The sequence below is a fragment of the Chinchilla lanigera genome, unplaced genomic scaffold (assembly GCF_000276665.1).
Source record: "Chinchilla lanigera isolate Chin_1 unplaced genomic scaffold, ChiLan1.0 scaffold00020, whole genome shotgun sequence".
NCBI classification, from domain to species: Eukaryota; Metazoa; Chordata; class Mammalia; order Rodentia; family Chinchillidae; genus Chinchilla; species Chinchilla lanigera.
Window position 1 is genome coordinate 19074494 of NW_004955421.1, and position 11853 is coordinate 19086346.

The 11853-nt window shown below is 39.7% G+C and overlaps 1 protein-coding gene across 3 annotated transcripts in view; it reads left to right on the forward strand.

Moving 5' to 3' along the window:
* Positions 1 to 9299, forward strand: part of Fam19a4 (family with sequence similarity 19 (chemokine (C-C motif)-like), member A4) — a 163242-nt gene extending 153943 nt beyond the window's left edge. For 2 of the 3 annotated variants that reach the window (XM_013513639.1, XM_013513640.1), the window contains exons 5-6: positions 1169 to 1252; positions 7899 to 9299. In XM_013513639.1, the coding sequence (XP_013369093.1) occupies positions 1169 to 1252; positions 7899 to 7960 (146 nt within the window). In that variant the 3' untranslated portion in view covers positions 7961 to 9299. Of the gene's footprint in view, positions 1 to 1168; positions 1294 to 7898 lie in introns of all 3 variants that reach the window. The other variant, XM_005383816.2, reaches the window with a different exon arrangement.
* The last annotated feature ends 2554 nt before the right edge of the window (positions 9300 to 11853 follow it).

Below are 11853 nucleotides of genomic sequence, written 5' to 3' on the forward strand. Positions count from 1 at the left end.
TGCAATCTTTACATGTCAATATTTTAAAATAAAAAAAAATCCTCTATGGGCCATACATTTCTGAAGTTCAGAACCAATAGACTATAATTCAATGGTGGCAAACTTATGGCATGCTTGTTGTTTTTGTTTTAAGATAAACGATGTTAATGTATGAGTTGTTTTTTCTAAACTAAAACCTTGGTATTCAGGGTTAATTGCAATGTTGGCACTTTGTGATAAGTAAGTGAGATTTGGGGTACAGCTTGGGCACTTTCTCTAAAAGGTTCGCCATCACTGCTATAATTCTTTCTTATCCAAAGCAAAAGCCAAAAGATCCACTCGGGGACTGTTTTCTATGTAAGTGTTGGGTTTCAACAAGAAAAAAGGGGCCAATTCTATTTCTCTTTGCCTCACCTTTACCCTAATGACTTGTGTTCACCTTAAAAGCTTAATCACAAGCTTTTTTTTCCTCACCTGTGAATCCGTGGGATTCGCCAGCCAAGATGATGGAGTTTCCTCTACTTCTGTTCCTGAGACTGGGGGTGCTAATTTTTGTTTTATAAAGTTAAAACACCAATCATCTTCTGAGGAGATTACTCTCGGGATGGTGAGGTAAAAGTGAGTGTACAAGTGAGCTGACTAGGTCAGGAAAGGCCAGGTCCTCCCACTTTGGCTTCCACTGACTGGACTGGCCTGGAGCGGGTAACACCCTACTACTTTCTGTCTTTGCTGTTAATTAACAAAGAGCGTCCACCACCAGCATTGCAGGATCAGCACCTACCACTGGGTGCACAGCCTAGAATGCCCATGGTCAAATCACTAACCTTTCCTGAGAACACAGTGACTGGTCCAAAGTTGGGTGAGTTCTTTACAAGGATTAGCTTTCTCCTTTTGACGTCTGGGGCAAGGATTTATTTTTATCCCTATTTCTTAAGTGAAAAGAAGTTGGAGAGCTAGTCCAAGGTCACTGAAAAATCTAGAAAGTAATACAACCATATACAAACTCAGGTGGGCCTTTGTTCAGCAGCTGTATCACAGACAGCCAACTGCAAAAAAGGAAGTACTTGATTTTGTAGAGTACTTAGATGGTTGGATTCTTTCTGGTGAGGTAATTCTCCTTAGCTGTCATTGAGTCAGTGTTGTAATTTGTGTTTCATTTTATTTTGTCCATTTGGCCTCTGTCTTTCAGCTTCTATCGTGATTCAGAAATGGTGGTGCCACATGGACCCGTGCTTGGAAGGAGAGGATTGCAAAGTGCTGCCCGATTACTCAGGTTGGTCCTGTAGCAGTGGAAATAAAGTCAAAACCACAAAGGCAAGTATAGATGAAACACACCTCCCGTTTACAACTGCAGTGCCTTGTGAATTCCGGGCCTCCCCCTTGATATTGTCCCGCCCTGAAGAGAACGGCACTATTGTATGTTGACAAGTCAGCCTGGGCTGTGCCCCTGTATGGCTTCGGCCTTGTAGAAAAGCCCCTCTCTCAGCACCATCCTCTGTTCCGGCTCTTATAGAGCAAGTGATTTGGTGGGTGAACTATTAGTTTAGGCAGGGCCAGTAAATTCATTTCTGTTCCTTCATGAGTCCATATAGAGGGAAAGTTTCAGAGGTGACAAAGGAATGTATTAAAGCAGCATGACAAGATACACACAGATGATTAACTGAGGGAGAAATACCTGCTGCCTTAACATGGACTGGATGGCTGGAGGCTCTTCATCAAGTCTTAGGAGTCACCGGTTTCCTTCCCAGTACTCCTCTTCGCAGTCCTTGTCTCTGAATTTAAAACTAAAAATCTAACTTATTTCCAGCCTCCCTCTATCCCATTGGCTGCTTTGTACTTGAGAGTTTTAACTCCTCCCTCCACAACTCCTCATGTCCACAGTTCCTATTCCCATTCAGCCACCATCTTGTCTCCACGCCAGCAGCCGTACGATGGCTATAGACGTCTATGAAATGCCTGTCTTCTAAGCTAGTCCAGTGGCTTCCCTTGGGGCCGGGTCCTTGGCCCGTGGCTTCTGCTGTTCAGCCTGGCATAGGTAATCTGGCAGCTTCCAGTCTTTGCTTTGCCCTGCTGTAGACTTCTTGGTCTTCTCTTCGTCCCTCTCACCTTGGTGCCTTTGCAGCACTGTCCCCCCTTTATGGAATGTGCTTCCCTTCCTCTTCTGGTAAGCCTTTGTTTTTTCCAGGGTATTGTTTCCTTATTGGTGCATGGCCCTGTATCTCTGGGCACTTATTATGGCTACATTTTATATGGCCGGCTGTGCACATTTGCTTATTACTGCTTGCTGGTGAATGGGGGACCTGGGAAGTCAGACCCTATTCCGTTTCATCCCAGAGCTACCTGAGCACCTTGGTGACTATTTCTTGAATAAAAATCAATCACAGAAGTCATTCTGAGATTATCACAGTTGGACATACTGGAATGAAGTAATGCTTTGGTTCAGGTTGCTGAGATTGGGCCCTGAGGAGGTATAGTGTAGCATGGCCAGCTTGCTTCCTTCTTATGTGTCTCCTTTTATGAATATTTTGAATAACTAAATGCCAAGAGTTCTCATTCACCTTCAAGCACTAAGATCAAAAGTCACTAAGATCTCCCTGTGAGAGTGTATGTAAAATATAATAAACAAGATTCTACAAAATATGTATTAAATATAACATTAATATGACATTAAATCTAACGTGTAAAATATATATGAGATTTTATACATTTTAAATTAAATAAAACTTTAGCTGATATTATACCCCCCAAAATCAGTGGAACATTAAGTCAGTTGACTAGTTCCTTATTGTAGTCAAAATCATCATGGCAAAATCAAGACCATTTTCAATGTTAATTGCTGCTATCATATAACCCTCACTGTTAGTGACATTGTTATGACCTGATTTACAGTTGGCCCTCTGTATTCATAAGGTCTGAGTTCAAGAAATCAAACAACCACAGATGGAAAATATTTGAAAAACTTAATTGCATCTGTACAGAACTTCTACAGATTTTTCTTGTCATTATTCCCTAAAATATAATACAAAACTATTTCCATAGCATTTACATTATTTGGAGTATAACAAGGAATCCATAGATGATTTAAAGTAGATGGCAGGGTGCGTATAGGTTGCAAGCAAACACAGCATGATTTTATACAAGGGAATTGAGCTTCTGCAGATATTGGTGTCCATGGCAGTTCTGGAACCAGGTTCCTATGGATACCAAGGAAGGAGTGAGTTCTTTTATATCCAGGGCTTTGCAAGTCCTTGGAGTCATTTACTGAAGGAGCAAGGAAATTAACATTCCCACTATCTCTCCCAGCCTTCCTTCCAAGGGACTCACAATAAACTTTCTAGCTCTGTACACCCAATGTGCTTGCCAGGCAAATCCTGCCTTGGGATTATTCCACTATCCTGCCTGACCCTTTCAGCCATTTTCCCCTAAGCGCTTCCTAAATAAAAATACTGAAGTCTCTAATGAGGTAAGGTCTTACATCTATCAGTGCTAAATTTTTTCTTTCATTGTATTTCTTATAGACTAAGAATATCAGTTGGAAGATGGTATTTGTATTGATTTTTAGATACAGATGTAAAACAAGACCATGAGCAGAAGCCAAGTATATCCCAGAAAAGAATGTGTCTGAAGTAGTCCTCCTGGTAGAGCAGTTTTCTCTCTCTCTCTTTCACTATTTATGTGCAGTTAGGGCATTAGCAGGAAGCAAACCTTTTGGGGCATTTTGGCTGTATGTGCTGGGAATATAAGTTTGCTCTAGCTAAATCCTCAATGGTAGTGACATTTCATTTAGCACTTGGAAAAGTTGTAGAAACATAATACAGTTCCCCAAGCCATCATGATACTTGGACCACTTTTTTTTAGTGATATGCCACTTGAGAATAATCTGAAAGTCATAAAACTTTGTTTCCTTTATTAATCTAAGTCAGTGTGACTTGAACTGCATAAAACATTTTCTGTTTGTCATGAGTTATACCACAATACAGAATAAAGTCATTTGTGGAGCTGAGACCAGCTTCCATGGTGAGCTTAGTGCCCTGGAAGCTATATTTTTTTCTTGAAATTGGTGCAGACCACACGCCACAGGAGGGACAGCAGTCCTATAAAGGCAGAGCAATTGCCTCCCTAGAGGAGGTGTTGCCAATATAACAAAGTAGTTTCTATTTTTCTTAAACAATTCATGCACGGCAGCATCAAAACACAGAGAGGCTAGGAAAGTTAAGTCATCTGCAGTGAGCCACCTATGTCAGAATTTTATATTCCATTTAAATGCAAATATGAAAAGAGTAAGCAGTGGAGATATTCATGGTCTTAGATGAAGATATGAAAATAAGAGAGGAGAATTCCCTAACCAGTCATCTTTCCCCGAAGTAAAACATTGCCATCAACTTTATTCTACCAATATAATTTTCAGCGTCTCCAGAGAAGGCGCAGCTACTCCTTCCTGTAAGAAAATGTAACTCTCTCTGTTGTCTTGCCTCAGTTCACCTGTACCTGATTGAATTCTTGGTTTTGATGCATTCTCTGGGCTGAACAGTTTTTCGCTATTTCAAGTTGTCAGGGTTAAGGCTTCTAACAAGGGTATAAAACTTCCCTAGCACTGAAGCCAAGCCTTTGCCCGGGCTTTTGTATTGCTCACTCATGGAAGCAAATCACATTCAATATTAAGAACTTTCATATTTTTAATATTCTTACTTTAGAAAGTTCTACTAAGGATGCAAAACTGTATCTTTAGAGGGGTAGCTTTCAACCAGGGGCAGTGCTGTACTGAGTGGACGCTTTCTCGTGGTCCTGTGTTGAGATGTGGATGCACCTGGCATCTGTGTGTCAATACTGAGGATGTAGTGAATATCCTGTAAGCAACAGGACAGTCCCCACAACAATCCACGATCTGACCTCAAATGTCAGTAGTTCCCAGGTTGAAAAATCGCTTTAGCAAATAAGGTACTTTTCCCCATTGCTCTTGCAAGCTACCTACCTTACTCTCTTGTTTCATTTTGCTCTTCAAAGTTTAAATGTCTAAAAAAGTTTCTAATATTTCATATTGGAAAACTCCAAGAGGGATGAGGGAGGAAGAGAGGTGACCCACACATATTTGTATAAACCTCAAGAGAGTGCAATTTTTCAGATAGGTTGGTGCTATCATAGTAATCCATGATACCCACATTGGTCAGACCAGAGCTAAAAATAATGTCTGGGTCATTGGAAACAGCATAGAAATTAAAAAAAAAAATAGAAGCAACACTTCTCCTCAGCAGCCACCTTACTGTAACAGTAATCCAAGTCCTGACCAGTACTTCCTCAAATGGCTTCTCAGTTGAGGTCTTTTTCTGTCCCTTAGGCTACACCCCAGGTGAATGTCAAGGTTTAATGGCATCATGGTTACAGAACAGTCATCACGGGGACCTGTTTAAAAACATAGTTTGGACCTCATCTCTAGGAGGTTCTGGAATAGTAAATCTTGGCAGGGCTTAGAAAAGCATGCTTTAGAAATGTTGTCCTTAGGATGACTGTGATAAATAATAAGAGAAAGTCACTAGTCTTGCTGAGCTCTCTAGCCGTTGTCACCTTTAATGAGCTTCTATCCTGCTTTCACTGTCACCAGGGTGAACTCTTTGCTCAGGTCTGTCTCTGGTGAGACACCAGCCCTGGGTCTCCATTGGTAGCTGATTCAAAGTATAAGCATCTTGAATTCAAGGCCTTCATTTCCAATCACCACACAGCCCATTTAATTTCCAAAATCATTGTTTTCTCCCATTTCCAAAATGCCACTGATTTCTCAGGATCTATCAGAGATAACTGCTTCACCCTGAAGTCTTGTCTTCCCTGATCTCTACAGTCGGATGTCCTGATGCATGGGAGAGGAGCTAGTATTGGCACATTAGTAGCTTTGTAGCCATCAAAATTTTAAAAATAACAATCAAATCTTCCTCATGTGATAGGAACAACAATGATTGTACAGGGAAAGAAATATGAGACTATCTTATCATCTAACTTTCAGTGTTGTTTCCCAAAATGAGCTGGGCATAGAGACCATGCCACCTGAGATAAGATATTTCTGAGAATTACATCCTTGTTGTAGACTGATACTTGGCTGTCAATGCTTTTAGGTTCCATATAGAGGCACCGCACGTCCAGAAAGGGTGAACATGACAATAGCCACCATTTTCTAAGCGCTAACCATGTGACAGGCACTGGGCCATGCATCCAATCCATGTATTTCACTGTTCACTACAATTTAAGAAGATCTTTTGCTGGCAAAGAAATGAAGGCTAAGAGATAAGCTACCCCATCTGGAAACGTGGTTAACTCCATCACCCAATCGATCATGCCAAAGACCTTAGAGGTCACCTTGTTATCTTTTCTCACATCCTACCTGTGGGATGTGCTGGTGGCTCCCGCTTTCATCACCTGGGCCAAAGTGGTCCGTTTAAATGGACCGTCAGGTCATGCATTCCTCATCTCATATTTATACCTTAGGCAGGGAGCGGCAAAAGCCCTCACACTGTCCTCACACCCTTGTTCTTTAGCTCTTCCTCTGCCTGGAAGTTCTTCCAGTTGGTGAGCTTCCCCCTCCTTGCCTTCACGTCTGAGCTCAGCTCTCCCCTTTGCCAAGAATCCTGTGTATAACGGTAACCATCCCCGTCCCAGGACTTCTGTTCTCCATTATCCTGCTTTCCTTCCCTCCGCGGTACACATTTCTTTCTGGGAGTTTTTTCATGTATTTGTTGTCCTACCTTCTCCTCCGGAGTAAGTCAGTAAGCTGTAGCTTGTGGATGAAATCTGGTGCTTTGTTTTGTTTTTCTATGACCTAAGGGCAGAGAATGGGCTTCATAATTTTAAATGGTTGGAAAACAAATTAAAACAAGAATAACATTTTTTTTAACTGGTGAAAATTATAGGAAATACAATTTCAGTGCCACTAGATAGTTTTATTGGAACAAAGCAATACCCCTCAGCTTACCTATTGTCATGGCTGCTATTGTAAGTGACATAAAGGCAGAGTGCAGTGGTGGCTGCAGATTGTGAGGCCTGTAAGGCTGAAGATACGCACCATATTTAATTCTGCACCGAAAAGGTCTTATAGGTCCTTCTCTAGAATGCAGGCTCCATTAGGGCAAGGTTTTTGTTTGTTTTGCTGCAGCATACCCAGACAAAAGAACTATTCTATTGTTGAGTACATAAATAAAGGTCATACCTATGTCAGTCAATAGCAAAGCTGAGGTTTGAATAAATGCCTTATTGGACCTTAAGACCAGGGATGATGATTATGCTGTCAAATAATACAGTATATTTTGAAAATTTTTCTTTGTGTATACATGTTAAAATCTTATGGTACTTTCCCTCAAAGCTGGTGTATTAACTAACCCACAGATTTTTTTACATGACCAAATAAAACTATAGATACTCCTGTGCTCTTTATTAAGACTGCAAGTGATGGGTTTGCATGTTTAAAAATGAGAACTCTGACCCCTTCTTCATAGATACATTTCTACTAAATATAGCAGTTTTGTAAAGCAATCATTTTAAAAATAGAATGACTGCATTAAAAAAGTAATGAAAGCAAAGTTTTGATCTCGACACAATGATTTTAACCAGCGTGCATTTGAAAAAATTGTATTGCCACTAGCAAAGCATACTCAGTATGCATGAAGGGATGGGCGATGGTTGTACCTCATCTGATGGGATTTTTATAACCTCACCAATACAGATCTAGGGTACACCACGCCCTGTGAGAGAAGACTTACAAGCAATGCAAAGGACTTTGTTTGAAGGGTTGATTTGGTGAGGCTGATTACAGATAATGGTACAAACTGATAAAGTCTACACCAGTGACGCAACAGGGACTTACTTGTCCCATGACAGGAAAGGTTATCTTTGATGTGTATGAGATATCAAATGCTCACTTATTTATTTTATTTTAGGTAACACGGTAGCAGAGACAGAGCTGTGTTTTAATCCCGGAGGAAGGGCATTTGAGCGCTGAGCTCTCTCGTGTGGATTACCATCCTTGGTAGAAGAGTGTTGTGGATTTCAGCAAATTCACATTTGTGATAGGAGTGCGGGGAGGAGTAGCATCCGCCTGACTGTCCCTCCCCTCTCAGCTTCGTGATTTGATTATACTGGGATGTAGTCACTGGCTGCCACACAACTGTCGTCTGATCTGGACTCCAAGGGAACTCACCTCTGAGCTATCCAGGAGGAACAAATCAGAGACATCAAAATAGATCACCTGTAAGAGACCATGTTATCTTCAGTTTCTCTTGGCCTCTGCAGAGGATTGTGGACATATGATTTAAAGGATCCTCATTTTATTTCTCTTTTGAATTTTTCCTTTAACCATTGTATTAAAGTGGTTTGAAAGAACTCTAAATAACAAGAGTTTGGCAAAAGTATTTGTAGGTGTCAGTGAATGAACTCCAATGGACTGGTGAATAGTATTTATTTTATAAGCCTTGAAGAAAAGAAGGATACATTGGGGTTACTGTGTATGCATTTATATTTTTACTTTTGATAATTTAAAACTTTTGCCTTTTAGACTCCATTGCTAGGTTAGCAGAAATGAAATGGGAGCATTTTAACCTCACTTCCCACTTAACTGAGTTGTAAAAATGCATATCAACTCTAATATTTTGCAACCAAAGCTCAATCCTGGCATATTCACACAGAAAAATAAAACTTTGGGGGATTTTTATGGCTTATGTGTGTCACACAGGTAAATCATTTTAAATATAAAGTAGTCTGTGTTTAGATTAAGGGTGATTTCTTAGATCCAGTTTATGCCAACTATATAAAACTATTTTGTTAACTTGTAGACATGAGTCTTTTCTTCAAAAGCTGAATTTTTACACTATAAATCATTTCTTCATAGGTTAACTCCCTATTTATTTGTTAGCCATTTATTTCTTTAAATGTAAGTAGAATCTGAGTCAGTTTTTCTTATTTTAATGATTGCAGCAGACAAGTCTCTGCATATATGCAGATGCTGTCATACAGATACATGTGAAACAGTTAAGGGATTAGTCCAGATTTTAAAAGCATAATGTTATTAATGTATATACTGCTATAATAATATGGGAAGGGTTTTCTATATTAAGAAATGACACAAAAGAAAACTTTCCACATTAATTATCCCCACCCTGTCACAATCAGGGGGACAATGTTATTTACAGTGGTAACAATCATTTGATTTCATTCTTGCAAAATAAATGGAAATGGGTTATATCCGTTTGTTTGCTAAATTCTACTTGCATTTGGCTGGATGGATACCTACCAGAATTGTACTCTCATATTAATAGTAAAAACTTAATTTTGCTGATGACATATATATTTTTGTGATTATTTCATGCCTTGAGACTTTGTGTTAAATTCCAAGCCTATACAATTTTAAATATAAATATAAAAACAACTGATTTTATAAATAACATTAAATAACGTTTAAGTTCAGGGATGTGGCTGTGTGACAGAGCCTATGTAGCTTTAAGGAGAATTTAAGATCCAGTGATCAGTTAGGCTTAGGTATATTTTTGGTGTGTTGCCTAAGCTCTGCTGTCTTTGGTGTAAGACAGTCCATTGTAAAAAAATGTTAAGAAAATGTAAGGTTTTATGGTTCGTGGAACAATATCCTAGTTTTTAGCCCACCCATCTGATCTTGTGTGACCCCAAATAAGATCAAGCATCAAAGACACTACTGCACCTTGAGGTCCACTTACAGGGAGTAAACGACTTCCAGGGAGTGAGTGGTCCATTTAGCAAAATGGCAGGCCTGGAAGCTGCCATTTGAGCCATTATTACTTCAAAGTGTACTTTTTACCTACTTCAAAAGCAAGCCCAGAAATAGGGCTTTCCTTGAAAAGCATTTTAATGTTACCCTTCCTATTCCCTTCTTGTAGGAAAGTAGCAAGGAAATTTTTCCAGTTTTACGGACCAAGGGAGTCCTGAGGATAGCAGTCAGGCCAGCATTGGGTCCACTGTGGCACATGTGTTCCCAACCCAAGAAACTTTGAGTCAAGTTTCTTAAAGCACTTAGCTGCCCACTGGGCACTGCGAAGATAGCCTAGATTTCTTTAAGGCAGCCAGTAACCACATAGTTTTTATAACTCTCCCTCATGTCCAAGTGTGCTGCTGCACCCTGCACATGCCATTTCACTGCCTGCCATTGAAAAAAGGCAACTCAAATACGTACTGAACCTCCCCAAGACTTCCCTGACTTACTGAGATTCTCTATCCTTCTACAAACAACTCCATTTCTCTACTCAGCCTAGGAGATCTTTATGAATATTCCCATTTCACAGAGAGATTTAAGACCTAGCAAAATTAAACGTGCCCAAACCCACACTGTTATTAGAAAATTATACAATGAGGGATCATGATAAAATGCAGGAAATTGTAGGCTTATTTTTGAGTAATGTAAAAGTGACATATACTGTTCTGTATTTTAAGTGTCGTGGAGATGCAGTAGCCTTAGAATCTGGCTAGTGTCTGACCCTATTTTATTTTTTTCCACTTTTTAAAAGGCATATTGGTTATACAGATTAATGGGTTTCATTTTGGCAGTTTTGTACATGCACACAACATCTTTGAATATCCCTCCATTATCCACTTGCTGCCCTCCCTCTTAGTTTCACATTTTGGGGGGAAGATTTCAATGTTTGTAATGTATTTTGATCATATTCACCCTTTCCTATTATCAGGGTTATATATGTTTACAGCCAGCACCTGCCCTCTTTGATACTATTGTATAATATGCCAATACACTGAGAAAGAATATCATGCTGCTAACGTTTTTAAATAAGCCAGATATTTATAACTGAATTTCTATTTAAACTCCAGTATTTTCTATGTATTTAAAGGAAACTTTTGGCCTTGGGTACTACTATATATACTGAGCTGCTCTGTGGTTATATGTGAACTATAAGCTCCCTGTAAGACTATGTATACACCACTGTCTCTATTCAAAGGTCACCAGCCCTTTTTCACACCAGAAACTTTGGTCAGAGGCTGCATTAGGGTGTATATGATCCAGAAGATGTTAGGTAGGTATCCAAAATTCTTGAATACGAAGATGTAGCAACACTGAACTCGAATTTTCTCATGTTACCTTTTAGGTGAAGAGAAGTGGCCCCTTTGATTGACTGATTGATTGATTGATTGATTGATTGATCTTCCTCAGTCCACCACCTTTACAGCTTGGTTAGCTCCCCTTGTTTGAATAATTGCTCATATGACCAAATGTTATTTTGGAAGAACTTCTTTGAGAATGGATTTCTGAAAATGGCAACTGAAGCCATCATACCAAAGATGTCTTATTTCACAGATAAATTCTTTAGGACTGAAAAATTCCTCTGTACAGATAAGGTAAAAAAAAAGGTGACTTTAAATGGAAATTTATCACAGTGAAAGACATATTGACATTAATCCCCCTCAAAATATCTCGCCTCACTTCAAACACACGTACCCCATTGTTCTTGCAACTTTCGGGAGCAGCTCTGGAAGTCCTCTCTTGTGAGTATATTCAGTTGTACTGTTGTGGCTGCCTTGAAGATGGGGAATGGATTCAAAATGTTTACCTTTCATGGTCATTTGGGCTTTGGGGAAAGCCCAGAAGTGGCCCAATGCCAGACCTGGGGAACAGGATGGATACCTGGTCATGTTTTTATGAGCCTGCCTTTCTGTTGGACGGCACTTGGTGGCAGTATCCACCACATAGTTAATCACAGTTTACAAAGACTTACAGAAGAGGACTTCCAGAACTGCTTCAGAAAGTGGCAAGGGTGAGAGAAATGTGTCTGAAGTGGGGTGTGGGGGGTATTTTGAGTGAGATTAATGGTAGTGCGTCCTACTGTAATAAATATTTTATGGACTTAAATATTAACTATA